Source organism: Bicyclus anynana, chromosome 8 (genome assembly GCF_947172395.1).
Source record: "Bicyclus anynana chromosome 8, ilBicAnyn1.1, whole genome shotgun sequence".
NCBI classification, from domain to species: Eukaryota; Metazoa; Arthropoda; class Insecta; order Lepidoptera; family Nymphalidae; genus Bicyclus; species Bicyclus anynana.
In genome coordinates, this window is record NC_069090.1 from 4,472,262 (window position 1) to 4,492,863 (window position 20,602).

The window sequence follows — 20,602 nt, forward strand, 5'->3', positions numbered from 1 at the left end:
TAGCTACCAGAATCAAGAATTTTTGGTAAATATAAAAGTTGAGCGTCTCATCAAGATGAAGCTACTCACGGAACTTGATAGTAATCAATTGTAAATATGCTCCCCGGATCCTTAACAACTAGTTCTAAATACGAGTGAAGTGTCACGTCATAACGTGCTAATCTAATCGTTACATAGCCACGAGATCTTGGAGGTCAGGGCTCTGTCAGCTTAGCGTCAGGGCTGTAGGCGAGCTAGTTCAATGTTATACGCACTATATACAATATGCGGAATGTTTGTTTAAGTAGGTACTAATATAGCCTAAGAGCCCGTGAACCCCAGATCTTCGTCATTTTTTTAAAAGCTGGAAGTTTGTCAGCTCATGCTCCTACCACAAGTAATGTAGCCAATTATGGAGTAAGGCCTTGGAAGGTAGCAAGTTGTAATGTTATATGACTTAATTAGTAGCAAATGTGCTCTACATTATGCCCTTGCAAGAAATGTATCTCGTTTCCTGTCATCCTGTATAAAATATTCCATTGAAAAATCCGATGCGTGAGACCGGCGTCATCATTGCTGGAACTGCGAGGTTCTGCTAAATCATTGATTGCCAAAGTGGTCCAGGTGGACACTCAGGGTCTATGGGAAACTCCTCGGGGTCTGCGTCAGCGTCCCCAAAACATATGGGCTTACAGTTCCTAAGCGGGGGTCCACGAAAAATTTATCTGGTTTTATGGTGGTTTCATACCGAGTTTTCTAAATAAAATACATAAGTATGGATTGATTGGTTCCTTGTACTGATACCTAAGTAAATATCAAAAAGCTAGCTGGAATCACTTTTTTGAAGGCAAGATTTTATGTAGAAATGTAGCAGAGGTCCTCCAAAAACCAGCAAAATTTTAAAAGTGGTCTATGAGAAAAAAAAGTTTGAGAACCTGTGCTAAATTGTTAAAAGACTGACGCCTAGCGTGCGTCGAAGGGAGTGTTGCAATAGGCTACTTGCCTCTTTTGTAAACAGTGTTTAAACTGAATTATCAAAGGTTTAATAAGCTATATTTTATTTTGTCCCGTTAATATCAACCACTAAAAAAAATAATATAAATGAAAAAATATCTACGTAAAATTTTTGCCGCCGAAACACAACACAATAGCAAGTGACGTCATTCATAGAGATAACAGCGTGATTGGCGTTTGCAGTGATGTGATTATATCAAGTCACCGCAAGCGCCAATCACACACCGATGCCTTGTGGCGAATGACGTTACAGTTTATGATTGGCGTTTGCAGTGACGTGATAAAAATACAATTTTGTTTTATAAAAATATTACAATTACGAGATTATTTTCACAAATAAAAATGTGATTATAGTTTCTAGGCATCTAAACTGCCTCTATGCAAAAAATCTTCTTAGTTTTGTACAGCAGGCGAGTAGCCTATCTGGAGGCCATATTTGGCACATGTATTCACGATACAGCCACACCCCGACTATCTGTTTTAGAAGATCCAATTATTTGATTGTGACCATCAGATTACCGCAGAACATCGATTTAATTTCTCCAAGGTCTGCGTAAAGGTCTAAAGAATAATATTTTATACATATACTAGCTGGAACTAACTAGATATAATTCAAATTTATTAATTTATTCAGATGATGTAACAATTAAAATGCAACGTAATAAACGAATGAGTATTTTTGTAAAATCGGATTTTGTATTTTTTACGAGTATGACCCGGTAATGAGTTGTCGCCAGCACAGAATGTATAGCAGGAAGGTTTTATAGTAAACACTTACCTAAACTTTAGATACTCTTCCATAAGAGTACATACGTAATTCTTAGATTTACTAAATGGCGGTATTATAAATGTTTAAGACGAGTCGTGTAAGTATTTTAAAAAGTATTTCGTCCTTTAGAGAAAAACTAGCAGACGACAGACCCCCGCGGTTTCACCCGTGTATTTCGGAGTACAAGGATAAAATAAAACCTTTATCGTTACTCGGAAACAATGTAACTTTTTATTGGTGAGGGAATTTTCATAATCGGTTCAGTATATACAGATATTGCCCCCAATAACCTCACAAACTTTACCTCTAAGTCTAAAAATATTATTAACTAGCTGACGTCGCGCGGTTTAATCAGCGTGGTTCCCGTTCCCGTGGGAATATGGGGATAATATATAGCTTATAACCTTCCTCGATAAATAGGCTATCTAACACTGAAAGAATTTTTGAAATCGGACCTGTAGTTCCTGAGATTATCGCGTTCAATCAAACAAACAAACAAACTCTTCAGTTTATAATATTAGTATAGATAGAGAATATTAAGTATAGTCTGACGTGTTTACAAAATCACGAAATTTTAACATAACCTAACATAAATAATCTCGTCGAATTATTTTATTATATAAGCACACATATATAAGACTGTCAAAAACTCATTTATATACCATAACAATGTTAACCTCCAAAGTTTTGCCATTAATTAAAACCTTATTATTCAAATTATTCACCCAAGGTTGTAGGCGCGAAAGTGTTATGACCTTACCTTAGCTAGCTTTTGATTAGTTTGAATGGGGATGCCAATTCTGATGCCAATTATAGATTTGTATCCTTTAGTTTATTATTATGTTCTAGCAGATACCCGCGACTTTGTCCTCGTGAAATTCCGTTTGTTTTAGTCGGTTACAAAATCGTGCATTTTTAGAGATATTATGTAATCTATAGTTACTCAATAATCTCCTCTATCTTCTAGTGAAAGACCCATTAAAATCGGTGTAGCCGTTTCAAAGAATAGCCCGAACAAACAGAAAGCCAGACATGAGTTTTAAATTAAGATTGTGTTTATTAATAACAAAAAATACTAGAGAAAACGCGGTTATTTTGTAATCACAGACAGACACTTCAATTTTATTTACATTACTAGCGGACGCCCGCGACTTCGTCCGCCTGAAATTTAGTTTTTCACAAGTTTTTCACAAATCCCTCGGGAACCATGGATTTTTCCGGGATGGAAAGCAGCCTATGTGTTAATCCAGAGTAAAATCTATTTCCTTTCCAAATTTCAGCCAAATCGATTTAGTAGTTGCGGCGTTAAAGAGCGAAACGAGCATCCAAACAAACAGCCATACAAACTTTCGCGTTTATAATATTAGTAGGATGAACCCACTTATTTATTGATATATTAGGCAGCTAGTTTAACTCCCTCATTGATCCTATGTGGTATAAGATTACGAGGACCTCACGATCAATAACTTAATTATACACTTTTTTAGTAAAATCCATAATTCAATAATTTATGTATTTATTTCTGGATTCTTTATGAGATTAATTATAATTAATGTCATGAAGAATCCAGTCGCAGATCTCGTATCTATGCGGTCTGTTGAGCTATTTATTAATGACGTAGGAATTGCGTGTGTGCGTATTACCTACGTCTTATTGTAGTGTGAGTAAGTTATGGTGCTTCAGTTATTCGAACTCGACCTTAAGCGCTGTGAAACCCCGACAATGACGTCATTGAACCTTCGTTATAGCGAAGCGAACTAATTTGCATTTTTATTTTTTTTTAAGATTTATAATGACCATCATCGTCGTGGAAAATCACAATATTGTTTATTTTATAGCCGACGCCCCGCAGTTTCATCCGCGTAGTTTCTGTTTCCGTTAGAATACGAGGATAAAATATTGCCTATTGCACTCATATATAATGTGGCTTTCTAGTGGTAAAAGCATTTTCAAAATCTGTTCGGTAGATCCAGAGATTACCTCTACAATACCACCATAGTCTTTATAATATTAGTACCTATAGTCATAGAACCTGTAGAATATAGTTACTATATCATTCATTATACCCATATTCGGCTCACTGCTGAGCTCGAGTCTCCTATCAGAATGAGAGGGGTTAGGCCAATTGTCCACTACGCTGGCCCAATGCGGATTGGCAGACTTGACACACGCAGAGAATTAAGAAAATTCTCTGGTATGCAGGTTTCCTCACGAAGTTTTTCCTTCATCGTTTGAGACACGTGATATTTAATTTCTTAAAATGCACATTTCTGAAAAGTTTGAGGTGCATGCCCCGAACCATTTCATTTTGGTAATTGTTAATGTTTGTTCTTTTTCTTTTTCACCATGTATAATATTTGCACACTATTAATTTAGTGTATGTTGTAAAGAACAATAATTCTTGCAAATAAAAATAATTAAAAAAAAACTAAACCAGCATCGAGTAAGCGGACCTCGTGAGCTGACTCAGCTAGTGGGGATTTCTGGCCAAATATGTAATTACTAAGTACTTATGTGTTTACTTATAATAAATTAAATTATAGTTATGGCATACTTTTCCATACTTGGTTGTATAGCTTACTCGTAAATATAATTACTTTATGTATAACTGACTCATTTACCAACGCAAGGCACTACGTAGTCCACAAATCTCATATTGGTTTTATTTTGTAACTAGCTTCGCGGTTTCACCCGCGTGGTTCCCGTTCCCGTAGGAATACGGAGATAACATATAGCCTAAAGCCTCCCTTGATAAATGGGCTAATCTAACACTGAAATAATTTTTTAAATCAAACCAGTAGTTCCTGAGATTAGCGCGTTCAAGCACACAAACAAACAAACTCTTCAGCTTAGTATAGATTAAAGCATTCATTACAGTCTAAGAACCGTATAAGAAATAGTGAACCGTGTAATATCAAAGTGAATCCATAAAAAAAATATAGGGAGTAGTTTGCCAAATAATTCCCTGGCCAAACTAGTATGAACCATAATTAATGATAGGTTGGCCAGGATTTTATGAGGCCACCAGCTACTGGCAACATATTATTTAACATCCTAATTTTAATATATAAAACACTTTTCATCCATTAAACAGATGGGTGAAGGTCGTTCCTAATTCGGATCTTCTACTATTAAGAAAGGATGTCTAATAAACATTTCTTAAATATAAGATTGAAGAAATATTCTTCTTCTTTGAAAATTAAAGAAATCTTTGAAAATGATGTAAGGGGAACTTTAAATCGTACCGGAACGCTAAATCGCTTGGCGGCATATCTTTGCCGGTAGGGTGGTAACTAGCCACGGCCGAAGCCTCCAACCAGCCAGACCTGGACCAATTAAGAAAACCTCAATTGGCACAGCCGGGGATCTATCCCAGGACCTCCGTCTTGTATATCCACTGCGCCACGGAGGCCGTCAAACTTCAACGATCTTTGTTATTTTCAACACTTATCTCATGGGACGTTATCTATTCAGTAGCTGACATTTTATTGTACACTCAATAAAGTCATCCATTGTATTCTTATGTACAGGCCATTGTTATGTACGGTAGGTTTTCCCCTTCAATGCAATCATTCAGCACAGTTCCGTCTATTTTGTAACTTACGAGTAGCTCTTTGCGTTATACGCTTCTATTAACTTAGTATCTTTCATCTGAGTTTCAACGGTCACGCAATGATTTCCCTATTCCTATTTTTATAAGCAGTGGCGTAGCCAGGCGTGGGAGAAATGGGCCCTTGCTTTGTACATATTTATTCTGTGTCCTCGCTCAAAGACTCACCAGTAACGTGTACTCCATAGATGCAAATGTACACTGTCTACCCTGAGAACTTATTACGAGCCCGTTATTGGAGATGGAATTTCAAATGAAAGTTCATTTATTTCAATTAAGCTTAGTTTACAAGCACTTTCGAAACGTCAGGTAATAATATTATTAGATAATGGTGATAACAATTGACAGCCATGATAGCCCAGTGGATATGACCTCTGCCTCCGATTCCGGAGGGTGTGGGTTTGAATCCAGTCCGGGACATGCACCTCCAACTTATCAGTTTTGTTTTGCAGAGAATTTTCTTAATTCTCTGCGTTTGTGAAGTCAGCCAGCGTGGTAGACTATTGGCCTAACCCCTCTCATTCTGAGAGGAGACTCGAGCTCAGCAGTGAGCCGAATATGGTTTGATAACGATAACAATTGGTCGAAAGATTTAAATTAAAGTTATGAGGGGTAAGTACAAACTCAATTTGTATAATGCCCACCCTAGTCAAAAAACTTGGTCACGCCACTGGACCTCACACGATAAGGAAGGAGCCTCGCGAGACCTTACTTGGACCTTGATGAAATACAACGTAGCCAGAAAAAAAATATTTTGATTACAATTTTTAATAGGCAACTCTGATATCTTTTCATTATATTTTATTCTATTAATTAGGTACATTTAGAGATGGACCAACTAGTTGTCTACTAAGAAAAAGCCGACTAAATATGCACGTGTTTTTGTCGAAAAAACACGGTAAAATATTGTATATTTTTGAATAATTGTATTCAAAAATACGTACGTACGTATTACGTAGGTACTTACTCGTGTTTTTGTAAACATTGTTCTCGATTTACAATGTTAATTGCAGTATTACAATTAGTTTCATGTATTTCACCAGCATATTTTAAATACAGCTTATTTATTTATTATTTAGTTTATTATAGTTTAATTTATTCTAATATTATACAGAGGTAAAGTTTGTAAGTTTATGGGGTAATCCTTGGATCTACTAAAACGATTTAAAAATTCTTTTACCAACAGAAAGCTTCGTTATTTGAGCGTCATAGGGAACCACGCGGGAGAAACCGCGGGGCACCTGCTTGTTAATTATTATTTATTATATTTGAGTAAAGAGGATGTTTTGACGGTCTCCGTGGCGCAGTGGTATGCGCGGTGGATTTACAAAACGGAAGTCCTGGGTTCGATCCCCGGCTGGGCAGATTGAGATTTTCTTAATTGGTCCAGGTCTGGCTGGTGGGAGGCTTCGGCCGTGGCTAGTTACCACCCTACCGACAAAGACGTACCACCAAGCGACTTATCGTTCCGGTAGGATGTCGTGTAGAAACCGAAAAGGGGTGTGGATTTTTATCCTCCTCTTATTACAAATTAGCCCGCTTCCATCTTAGACTGCATCATCACTTACCATCAGATGAGATTGTAGTCAAGGGCTAACTTGTAAAGAATAAAAAAAAATATTGTAAAAAAATAAAGTTGAATGAACGGGACTTTTTTATTGCACAAATAGGTCTAAGGTGTGACCACTAGGTATACATATTTACGTTTGCCATAAGAATTACGTAGTCCGCTTGTAACTGTTAGTGAGTAAGTACATTCTTATTCAGATAGCGTATGCCTTGATACGCTATAGGACGTGATCCAGCAGGGATTATGCTTTCTCACGGTTAAACTACGTCAGTTATTCTTTATATGTGGATGGATTGCTGCTTCAAGGAAAAAGGAACATAATAAAACTTCCAAGTCATGCTGCCAAGTGCCTTAAAGTCTGCCTGTAGTCACTTTATAGCCTGTGTGTATGGTGTAGCCTGTGAGAGTCACACCGTCAGCGTTATTGTATAACATCTGGAAGTAGGTGACCTCTTTGGTGCAGTTGGTAGTGCTGTGGTTCTCACCAGAGAGGTCTTGGGGTCGACTCCCAACTCGGGCCAGTTTAGAATTTTTTATAATTTCTATAATGTTTCACCTTCATAAAAAGGCTCAAAGTCAATCAGCGGGAGATAAAGCTACCTATGGTTGGAATTTTTTTGCGCAGTCCTGGAATAGCCTTTAAGCTATTTAAGCACCCTGCATCGGAAAACACAGTGTTGGTCGACCCCCTAGGTGGACCGAAGATATCAAGCGGGTTGTAGGGAGCCGCTGGATGTTAAGGGCTCGAGACAGTTTTGTTTGGAAATCCATGCAAGAGGCCTATGTCCAGCAGTGGACGACCATCGGCTGTTAATGATGATAATGCTGATGATGAAATTAGTTCAGGTTTGGTCTGGTGGTAAGGCTTTAGGCCGTGGCTAGTTACCACTCACCACCCTATCGGCAAATACGTACCGCGAAGCGATTCAGCGTTCCAGTAGGATGTCGTGGAAAAACTTTTAGAACTTGTACGGTGTACCTACCTCTTCCAAGTAAGCCCGCTTCCATCTGTGACTACATCATCACTTAACATCAAGTGTGATCTCAGTCAAGAGCTAATTTGTCAAGGAATTAGAAAAGGTCTTATTGTACAAATATATATAAAATGTATCTTATTGTTTTATACCATTTATTTCGGGGAATGCGCCTTCAACTTTTCAGTTGTGAGCATTTTAAGAAATTAAATATCACGTGTCTAAAACGATGAAGGAAAAACATTTTGAGGAAACCTGCATACCAGAGAATTTCCATATTTCTGTGCGTGTTTGAAGTCTGCCAATCCGCATTGGGCCAGCGTGGTGGACTAACCAAACCCCACTCATTCTGAGAGGAGACTCGAGCTCAGCAGTGAGCCGAATATGGGTTGATTACCATGATACATACATACAGGATGCATTACCATGTGGTAATGTAGTAGTGTAATCCTTGAGTTTAGTATTCTAGATCAAATAGGTCATTGTTATATATATTGTTAGCAATGAATAATAATTAATTATGAGTGTTTTTAAAACATTTATTACTGCGAATTCATTACTTAGCTGATTTAAAATTTTACTTAAACTTTGAGAGTAGGTACATAATCACAGGTATACATTTATGTAAATCATCGATATAAATCACAAACGTTATAACACAGAAAACATATGTACAAGGTTATAATAATAAAGGCTAAAGTATATAAGTTTGTTGCTACTTTTAGCAGACTCACAAGTGATTACAAAAATAAGAAAACTAACGTCGAACAAAGGTTATGATTCACAACATTTGACAGGAAAACTTAATTAACAAATCAAACTGTAACCAAAATAAGACCCTAGAATGGCAGATTGACCTTGACTTTGAGTGAAGTCACGCACTTGTGAACATTGTGTGTAGGATTAAATTAATAGACCACAGAGTATAAACTGATTGTGATAAACACAAGAACAACCAAGATGAATGCCGGTATGGACTTCGCGCCAGTCCCGCAGCTAAAACCTAAACTAAAATTGACAGCGCCTTATACATATGTCAATAAGCCCGTTTTTTCCAAATGACAATGATCACCATTGAGACATTATCGCCGCGTCTACGGGACTTGTTTTGTGGTGCGGAGTATAGGACGTGAAAACTTGAAAGTTTTTACCTCGCTAAAAAACTTGTCAGCATCATCGCATGGTTCCTGTCCCGTAGGAATATGGGGATAATATATAGCCTATAGCATTCGTCGATAAATGGGCTATCTAACACTGAAAGAATTTTTCAAATCGGGCCAATAGTTCCTGAGATTAGCGAGTTCATTTAAACAAACAAACTCTTCAGCTTTATAATATTAGTATAGATTATTGTCCTTGTTACAGATCGTGCCCTGACATAAAGAAGCTGTATCTCCTCACACGACCAAAGAAGAATAAGGAAATTATAAAAAGGCTACAGGAACAATTTGATGACCCGGTTAGTAGTTTCAACATACTCGTATACCATAGTTTGTACCTACACTCAACGATGTTTTTAACCGACTTCAAAAAGGAGGAGGTTCTCAATTCTATACCATAGATATGTTACGTGCCAACAAAATCAGCACAAAAAGTGATCCGAATTTAGCTATTCCTTTTAGCACCCAATTTTTTTTTATTCTATACAAGTTAGCCATTCACTATAATCTCACGTGATGGTAAGTGATGATGCAATCTAAGATGGAAGCGGACTAACTTGTTAGGAGTAGAATGAAATCCACACTTCTTTCGGTTTCTACACATCGCACCGGAACGCTAAATCGCTTGGCGGTACGTCTCGGTAGGGTGGTAACTAGCCACGGCCGAAACCTCCCACTAGCCAGTCTTGGGCCAATTAAGAAAACTTCAATCGGCCCAGCCGGGGATCGAACCCAGGACCTTTGTCTTGTAAATCTCTCTCTGCGCCACGAAGGCCGTCGAAAACTAAGAATTAAAAGAATAATAAAATCTAAATTTTAAATTAATAAAATAATTATAACAAACACACAGTACGCTGGGTTACCCCTGGAGGGCAAAACATAATAAAAAAGAAATCCTTAACTTTTATTTATATTTCGGACCCTTATTCCATGTACTATGCGAAGTTAATATTGTTTATATTAAATTTTATATGAATCAACTACCCCATTGTAAAAATATCGATCACTGAAAGTGGAGTGAAAGGCCATTCACATTACATCAAATTCCCTCAAAAGTTAACTTATTACATCACCAGGTTGAATCTAAAATTTTCCATTTACAGTTGCCACTATAAATTTACCTTGTTATCCAAACAAAATCTAAAAATACCGTCAAATTACCATAGTACACGCCTAATATTAAAATTCAGAGACGACGTTATCGGAATATCAAATAATTACGGTTTGTGTTTGACTTTTTGACTTCTACACGACCAGACCTCCTTTGCCTAAAAAGAAGCCTACCCTAATCCAATTTAGGATCCGGGCCGAGTCGGGAATCGAACCCAGGAACTCCATAGCATTGCAAACTGCGTCACACAGGTTCATCAACCGTAGTTTTGGTATATACATCAGAGAAACTTTTCATTTTAGGCGTTTGTTTACTTCTCTTCACGAGATAATTGGTTGCATGCTAGGCTTACAGAAGGCATTGTCATATCCAGTGATGTATAAAATACCCTATACAAAGTATCTGAAATACGAGATGCAAGATACTTTAAAAAAAAAGTATTTCAAATACCTGGTACAAATAATTTTCTAAAAATGTATCTGAGATAGTAGATACAATACTTTTGTAAGAAAACAACATTTAAATGAACTTAAGTTTATTTGTTCGAGAAAATAATTTTCACCTTCTAAGCCTAATGAAGCAATAATCGATAAATTGTCGGAAACGAAATTTTGATTCGACAATTTTTTTTAACATACAAAATAATAAAAATTACTATTTGAAATATAATATGTAAATACGTATTTTGTATCTTGTATCTGTACTCGTATTTCAGATACTTTTATCTAAGATAAGTTACATTTCTGGTCATATCGTAGTCCGGGGCCTATAACTATAATGCTAGCCACCCACCATCCGATAAACCCTTTAGCGCTAACGGCTTGACATCCGATGAAACTAAATCGTGTGTTGGTCGCGATCTGCATGATGTCATACACATAACGATCAGTTTTATCGGATGTCCTTTCGTTAGCGCTGCAGGCACATGGGCTTATTGGATGGTGGGTGGCTAGCATATGCCATCTCTTTAAGCATTTCTTTCTGTGGAGGTGCAGATGTAGAAGTCAACCAGCAGTTGGTTGCAGTAACTTTAAGCTTTTATAAATTCTGATGATAAGGTCTTTTTTGTCCGCAGCTTTACGACAAATTGAGGAAAGTGTTGCCAGACTTTATAGAAAAAATTGGTATAATCGAAGGTGACGTGGGACAGATTGGTTTGGGAATTGGCGAAGAAGACAGGACGACGATAACTAAAGAGGTAATCTAAATACATAGTGTCCCGTAATAAATGGATTAACCACAAACAATAGATACACCATCTAATTATATAAAACATATGTTATTAGTTTTGAGAAAATTACGAGGGTGACCAAGCTATATTTTTTTGGAGTTTCAAATTTTTCCATTTTGAATCAGTTTTTTCAATGCTATAGCTGATTTTTTTGTATTTTTTGCTGTAATATGTAGGTAAATAGCTGATTTTGCTGTACTTAATTGAGATTTTAAGGCTATGATTTTTCTTAAACATTACGAATTAAAGTACCAATGTACTATGACACTTTTTTATAAATAATGTTTAATTTGTTGTGAGTGCAATATTTTTTTTTATTTCATTAAAATGACCCGATTAAAAAAATGTCCTGTAATGTATGCATCTGAATTGTATCATCATTTTAAAAAGTGGTACACTAAACGAGATTTGTAAATTGGTGTAAAACTAATGTAGAAGGAGGGTAATGCTTTTCGAGCGTATGTAGCGTAAAAACAAGTATCACAATATCTATATAAAGTTCTGACTATTGTGGTGCTGCAGACGGGGACAAATACTTTCTTAAGGGCAAAGAATGAAATACTAATGTTTGTCACCGAATTTTATATACATATTGTACTTACTTACTTACTTGTAATACTTGTTTTTCTATTTCCAGTTCATTACGCTTAAGCAGTCGGGTTTTTTGTTTTTATGATAATATTTTTTTTAGTTACAAAGTTGCTGGTAAAAATATATGGGAGATGTTAAATTTTGAATTTATGAACAATATTTTACACTGTGCACATTCAAACTCTTTTCGACAAAAGCTACAATTTCGGCCTATCTGCCTAAAATTGCTAATGCAGTCGTTTGTATTGACTTGTTATTAAACCAAAAATAATAAAGGACGTGGTACACTACTTTAAAAATCGCGCGGCTTTGTAAAATAGTGAACCACGTTCGCTAGTTTATAATATCATTTTCTTAAATTATCAATAATAGTAGGCTTTTAATAATTATTTAACTGTTTCTAATTTTGGTATTGATGATTTCTGATTTCGTTAATATATTTCTATTTTTGGTATTCCTGATTTCCATAATATATCGCAGGTTGACTTCATTTTCCACGGTGCAGCGACTGTCCGTTTCGACGAGGCGCTGAAAACAGCAGTGGAGATCAATGTCCGGGGCACCAGAGAGATGCTGCATCTGGCTCGCTCCTGCACCAAACTACGAGCTTATGTACACATCTCGACCGCCTATAGGTAATCTTGAATAATCTCATCATCATCAGACTAACGGCCTACTACAGGGATACGCCTCCTTGCTTATCATCATCATTAACAACCCATATTCGGCTCACTGTTGAGCACGAATCTCCTCTCAGAATGAAAGGGGTTAGGCCTTAGTCCACCACGCTGACCAAATGCGGATTGGCACAAGTAGGGAATTAACGCCTATAGGTAATCTTGAATAATCTCATCATCATCAGACTAACGGCCTACTACAGGGATACGCCTCCTTCCTTATCATCATCATTAACAACTCATATTCGGCTCACTGTTAAGCACGAGAGTCATCTCACAATGAAAGGGGTTAGGCCTTAGTCCACCACCATGACCAAATGCGTATTGGTAGACTTCACACCCGTAGAGAATTAAGAAAACTCTGCAGGTTTCTTCATCGTTTGAGACACGTGATATATATGAAGCGTGGTGGACTATTGGCCTAGCCCCTCTCATTCCGAGAGGAGACTTGTGCTCCTCCGAGCCAAGTGAGCCGAATATGGGTTGCTAAAATGAAGTGACCTACACCAATGTAATTACAACTTCATTACTGTAGGTAGGCAAAAATTAATACACCGAATAACCGAATAATTAAAAAAACATTTAGTATTTAGTCCTTGCCTGTACAGTTTGGCGAGAGTATCGATATGTTAAATAATTGTTATATCTTATCAATAAAAAAAATTAAAAAAAAAAATTGTTATTTTAAATATTCGAGAACGTGCACATTATTGATAAGAAACAGGAACAATTGTATCATTATTATAAGTACCTATTTATCCTCCATCAGCTGAAAAGATACTTGCATAAACAAATGCTATGCTTGTAGCATACAGAATTTATTTCCTGTCGAAGACTAATGATAACAATCGGTAATCGTGCCATTATTGCAATAAAATATCTACTCGAACAAACGAGATATGCTCGGAGCATCTCTGCATGATCGAATCAGTAAAGAAGCAATCCGCTGAATAACCAATGTCCAAAGAGTTGCAAAGCTGAAGAGACAATGAACGGGGCAAATAGTTTTAAGTGCCGATGGACGTTGGGGTCCCAAGGTGCTGGAATGGGCCTTCTCCTGTATGAAGGGATGCCTGGTCCTGTTAAAATAAGCTGGTAATGTTAGAGATATTCTTTTATGACTTTTTTTTTTGTTATAAAGAATATTTGCCATATCTTATAAATATGACCAATATTCCCATTCCTTTCAACTCGCAACTAATCGGGAAAGACTGTATTAGGAATGGGTACGACAAAATGGTACAAACGGGGCGGGGATCGAACCACCACCCCTCAGTGATGAGTCCGACCGCTTTTACCGTTGAACTATGGAGGCTCTATTCAATAGCAAGTTAGCCTTTGACTGCGATCTCACCTGATGGTAAAGGCTCTATTTAGTGGCAAGTTGACTGCTATCTCACCTGATGATAAGTGACGATGCTTTCTAAGATGGAAGTGGGCTTACTTGGAAAAGGTATAAGTTTATTACCGGTTACTACATGGCATTGTACCGGAACGCTAAATCGCTTGGTGGTAGGTACGTCTTTGCCGGTAGGGTGCTAACTAGCTACTACCAGACCAGCTGGTCTATTCACTAATTTGGTCTCTACTAACAACCTAATAAAAAAGAACATCAAATTAATCGAGAAACCTATTGTATGATATCCACGAGGGATTGTGAGACATCGGTTACATAGAATCTCTATTTTGTATGTCAAACTTAGTGAATTAGCTCTTTCTACAGTCGCAAGCGTCATTCCCATACATTTCTTTAGTTTTTAATGCGTTAGCGTTTGTAAAGAGAGAATCGAAACAGAGAATCGTCTGGGCCTCGCCAGGCCAGACCTGCGTCAGTTTAGAAAATACAGAATCCTAGACTGATGCGAGTTGAGAATCGAATCCAGAACCTCCAAGTCGATATCCACAGTACTGACAACTGTGCCAGTGAGGTCGTCTAACTTAGGTCTAAGATGTTCCAACGATGATGTCGAAATCTCAAAATTAGTAATATTTGGACGCAGCGATTGACATTCAACCTCGCCCAGTGACCATATTATACTACGAATAAAATATTAACCAATTCTAAGTAAATGTCTTCTATGGCCTTAGCCTTCGCTTAATTTGGCTAAACCCTGTATCGAACCAATAATATTGACGACCTCAAAGAGGTCCTGGGTTCGATCCCCAGCGATCTGATCAGCGATTTAGATCTGATCAGTCTTATATATTTATACTAGCGGACGCCGGCGACTTCGTTCGCGTGAAACCCTACCCCTATTTACTCTACCCTACCCCTATTCAATGTATTTTATGTCCGACTACTGATTCTAAGCTACCTCTCCATCAATTTTCAGTTCACTCGCTCTTAAGTTATAAATAGTGTTTCTTTTATACTATAACTAGCGGACCCGGTCAAGCTTCGCTTTAACTCATTACCTACCCCTATCATATTCTACTCTCACCCTACTCCTAGATTAGCCCTACCCTACTCCTACCCTACACCTACCCCACCAAACTCCCACCCTACACCTACCCTACCATACCCTATTCAACCCTACCTATACTGTACCCCTACTCTAAGTATCCCATGTCCTTCTCCTGTTTCTAAGCTACCTCTCCACCAATTTTCAACCTAATCGGTCCAGCAGTTCTTGAGTTATAAATGGTGTAACAAACCCGACTTTCTTTTATATAGGTAATATAGATATAGATAGATAATGATATTTTTAATTCTGGCTGTTTTTGGTGCATTTGCTGAAAAAAAAACGCACGCACTTTGCTATCTGTGTAAAAATGACAATGTTATGTTTTCCCAAGACATCATCTGGAAAACAGGGCAAAGATGCAAACTTATTTCCTGAAAGTGTGTTCAAAAAGTGTATTTCCTCGCAAATGTGTTTTATAACGTCGTATGACATACGTGCGCTTTGATAATTACAGTCTCTGCTTCCTTACTATACTCGTAGTTCTCGCCAAGACTCGAGCTGCAATATCGCCTCGGCTGTATTTTTCAACTTACCGCACTTATATCATATTGCTCATGCATTAGGCAAGATCGCCTTCAAGGGCTAACATGTCATAGAATAAAAAAATGTTTTCTGTGGCTGTATTTTATCGTCATATTCCCACGGGAACGGGAAATGTGCAGTTGAAATCGCTGGGTCGTCTGGTTTTTGGATATAAATAAGTTATCCAAGTTAGACGTTCAAACAATTATAAAATACTAAACTGTTATTTCAGCAATTGCCCTCTAAAAGAGATAGACGAGAAATTCTACGACGCATTACTGGCCGGTGACAAGTTGATAGACCTCGTGGAGAATATGGATGTCAAAACATTGGACAGCATCACCCCAGGGTAAGAATATTCATGTATTAACATTTCCATAATTTTTTTTTAATTAAATGAGCTTGTAATAACTTTTTTTTGATCGACTTCAAAAAGGAGGGTTCTCAAGTTTATCTGTTTAGGGTATGTTTTTTTTGTTGATTTAATAGTTGTTGAGTGGAAAAGGATTAGATAACTGTCAAAGGCGTCTTTACCCTACACACATCGTTCACAAGTACGTGACTTCACTCAAGGTCATTCTCTGCCATTCTAGGGTCTTACTTTGGTTAATAATAATAATAATAATAATTTATTTGCCAAATTGTGGGTTACAAATAGATCTTACAATAATAGTATGATTTCCAACACAATTTACCGAGTAAATCAGCGTGCAAATTTTTACCAATATTTTACAATAGTACTTATGTTATACACATTAGTTAAAAATTATTCACGAGAAAAAATATTTAAGTAGATCCGAAAATTACTAAAATAGGTGAACTCGTCAACACCTTGAAGTTATGGGAAATACTCCCGAGCACCCTGTATACTCGTAGCTGGCTTGTAAAGTAGCACTTCTAGTCAATTGGAATTGTACAGTGATATGCATAATGCTTTCCCAGGTTGCTTGGGGAATTCCCGAACACATACGCCTACACCAAGTCAGCGGCTGAGGATATAGTGCAGAAATACTCGAAGGGACTCCCCGTGGCTGTGTTTAGACCATCTATAGGTAAGCTAGTTGATTTATGTATACTAATATTATAAAGCTGAAGAGTTTGTTTGTTTGATTAAACGCGCTAATCTCAGGAACTACTGGTCCGATTTGAAAAATTCTTTCAGTGTTAGATAGCCCATTTATCGAGGAAGGCTATAGGCTATTATCCACATATTCCTACGGGAACGGGAACCACGCGGGTGAAACCGCGCGGCGTTAGCTAGTATTATTATAAAGCTGAAGAGTTTGTTTGATTGAACGCGCTAATCTCAGGAACTACTGGTCCGATTTGAAAAATTCTTTCAGTGTTAGATAGCCCATTTATTGAGGCTATATATTATCCCCATATTCGTACGGGAACGGGAACGACGCCGGTGAAACCGCGCGGGGTCAGCTATAGTAAATTATAAGCGTATTTTTAACGTCCCATTACGGAACCAGCAAGGTTAGTAAGCATCTCGGCATAATGACTAATGAGTCACTACATCGTTTTGTGCTTTTGCATTTAGCATTGTGTTTTCAACGAAATTATTTAATTATCGTAATTTTATGGCGATAATAAAGTAGTGTTTGTAGCAAGTAGTAACGTTATTTTAACGAAAATCCGTTATTTACCTCATTTCGTTAAAAATGTTAGATGATCGAATAACAAAATCACTTGATGTAAAATGGCTACCTATATGTAAATCACAAAACCGAAAATAGGATGAAAAACGATGTAATCACTCATTATTTGAATGGTACACTGAAATACATAATGACCCTGCAATTAGGAGGAGGATGAAAATCCACACCCCTTTCGGTTTCTACACGACATCATACCGGATCATCTATCTATACGTATTCTGTTTCAGTGATTGGAACAGCGAGGGAACCGCTTCAAGGATGGATCGACAATGTTTACGGACCCACCGGTGTAAGTGTGAATTTACATCTACTTAACTTGAGATTTATACGAGTTCGTTGTTGTTGTCAACCCGGCGGTTGTTATTCGGCTCACTGCTGAGCTCGAGTCTCCTCTCAGAATGAGAGGGGTTAGGCCAATAGTCCACCACGCTGGCCCAATGCGGATTGGCAGACTTCACACACGCAGAGAATTAGGAACATTCTCTGGTATGCAGGTTTCCTCACGATGCTTTCCTTCACCGTTTTAGACACGTGATATTTAATTTCTTAAAATGCACACAACTGAAAAGTTGGAGGTGCATGCCCCGGACCGGATTCGAACCCACACCCTCCAGAATCGGGGGCAGAGGTCATATCCACTAGGCTATCACGGAATCGATGAGATAATGAGAATAATACATATAAGGTATTAAAACAATGACATACGTAAGCTTTCCTTTATTGATAGTGATTATTGATTACTTGAAATTCATTTCAACGCTAATTGTAAACAATGGCCGGATATCAATTAATTGAAAAACACTGATTTTTAAATAAAAAAAAATTAAAATAAAGCAAACACAAAGGTCTCTTGTATGTTAAATGTTTGAATATGAAGTGGCAAGTTGTATTACTTGCATCGTCATTTTTGTTGTCTTTATATGGTTTTGGAAATTTTATTTTAACAAAATAATGAGGTGGATGACTTTACAACTGAACATTGTAGAGTGGACTTTGTAGACGGAGGTCCTGGGTTCGATCCCCGGCTGGGCCGATTGAGGATTTCTTAATTGGTCTAGGTCTGGGAGGCTTCGGTCGTCGCTAGTTACCACCCTACCGCCACGTACCGCCAAGCGATTTAGCGTTCCGATACGATGCCGTGTAGAAACCGACCGTGTTGACTACAATCTCACCTGATGTTAAGTGAGGATGCAATCTAAGATGGAAGCCGACTAACTTGTTAGGAGTAGGATGAGATCCACACACCTTTCGGTTTCTACACGACATCGTACCGGAACGCTAAATCGCTTGGTGGCACGTCTTTGTCGGTAGGGCGGTAACTAACCACGGCCGAAGCCTCCCACCAGCCAGATCTGGACCAATTAAGAAAATCTCAATCGCGGACCCAGCGGGTAATCGAACCCAGGACCTCCGTCTAGTAAATCCACCGCACATACCAATGCGCCACGGAGGTCGTCAAAAGCCCATAAAGAAGTAAACGTCCATCGGTTAATAATGATGATGCTTCAGGTGGTGGTGGGTGCTGCAGTGGGTCTCATGCACGCACTGCTGGGGAACCCCAAAGCCATCGCCGACCTTGTGCCCGGTGACATGGTGGTGAACGGCTGCATAGCGGCCGCGTGGAAGACTGCTAAGGACTACCCCGGGAACTACGAGGAAGCTCCCGTGGATCAGCTGCCGACGATTTATAATTACGTTTCTTCAGAGCAAGCGCCTATTTCTTGGAGTAAGTTTTAACTGTTTATAAACATAGGCATACATATATCTAGTCGGGTTTTCCTTCCTGACGCTATAAGTCCAGAATGCACGAACCGATTTCCACGGTTTTGCATTCGTTGGAAAGGTCTCGGGCTCCGTGAGGTTTATAGCAAAGAAAATTCAGGAAAAAAATCAACGTAGGGTATGGGTAGGGTAGGGGTAGGGTAGAGGTAGCTGAAAGTTTACATCGAGTTTCACGCGGCCGAAGTCGCGGGCGCCCGCTAGTTTTCTTATATAAGTACTTGGGTGTTTTATACAGGATGTTCAGGAGTATATCCCATAACTCTAGGGTTATATTCTTTATGAAAATTTAATTAAAAATGTCTAAGGAGCATGTGTTCTAAAATGAATATTTTCGGTATAAAAAATATTTCTTTTGTAAATGCAAGTATAGATAAAGGCGTGTGTTACATGGATAGACAGAATTATTTGTATTACTTTGTATGATAACATAATATAATAAAAATATTAGTTATGCAGTTCGGCTTCTTTAAATGGACTCGTCAACTCCTTGAAGTTATGGGAAATACTCTGTATATACGGACAATGAACAAGCAGGTAAACCTGATGTTAAAAGGTCTTTACATACATATACATTAGAATCCCAAGAGGGCTCTGGCGTCCGCTAGTCATCATCATATTAACAACCCATATTCGGCTCACTGTTGAGCACGAGTGCATTATGAGAGGAGACTCGTTAGTCGAGCGTGGTGGAATAAGGTCCACTAGCCCAATGCGGATTGGCAGACTTCAGACGCACGTAGAGATTTAAAAAAAATCTCAGATATGCAGGTTTTCTCACGATGTTCTTCATTCACCGTTTGGGAAATGTGATAGGTACTTAATTTCTTGTAATTCCGCTAGTAACTTGTTATTATTATATTTAGTTTATTTATTTATTTATTTATTTAGAAAGGAAAACTTACAGCTAAATACAAAGATAATAAAAGTAACAACATAGAAACAGATTATAGCCAATTACAAGTTTTCGCAAATAAATTTTACATATTAGATAGCAAGCTCGCAAGGAAAACATACTTCAATAAAACATAATCCTATATATATAAAAAAAAAAGAGATAATGATAAAAATAATAGAGATACAATAATATAAAAGACGAAAGAGAAAACAGAACAACAAAACTAAATTGATAAGTAAACAAGCTAGCTTAACATATACAAGTTAAAGTACTCTGTGGCCAGTGATTTACGGGCAGTGGTAGCCGAGGTACAGAAGAGGTCAATTTCTTGGTCAGTCAATCTCAATTTATTAAAAGAAAGACATGACCGAGGTATATAAGAATTGTTTCTAAATTTAGTATGCGCAGACGCCTTACACAAAATTGAATGTGATCGAGGATGAGTATTAATTGGGACTCTGAAATATAATTTACTGAGGAGCAGGCCACAGTCAACCGAATTATTTACAATATTAAGTAAGTAGGTGATGTCATTAATATTCCTTCTTATAGATAGTGGAAGTAGGTGCATTCGAGCACACGCTTATT

General features: G+C 37.7%; 1 protein-coding gene across 1 annotated transcript in view; it reads left to right on the forward strand.

Moving 5' to 3' along the window:
• The window catches only part of LOC112058627 (fatty acyl-CoA reductase wat), a 60,307-nt gene that overhangs the window by 35,252 nt on the left and 4,453 nt on the right, over positions 1-20,602 (forward strand). The window contains exons 3-9 of the mRNA XM_024099543.2: positions 9,282-9,375; positions 11,263-11,385; positions 12,490-12,644; positions 15,906-16,022; positions 16,616-16,725; positions 17,565-17,626; positions 18,847-19,063. Of these exons, the coding sequence (XP_023955311.2) occupies positions 9,282-9,375; positions 11,263-11,385; positions 12,490-12,644; positions 15,906-16,022; positions 16,616-16,725; positions 17,565-17,626; positions 18,847-19,063 (878 nt within the window). The remainder of the gene's footprint in view (positions 1-9,281; positions 9,376-11,262; positions 11,386-12,489; positions 12,645-15,905; positions 16,023-16,615; positions 16,726-17,564; positions 17,627-18,846; positions 19,064-20,602) is intronic.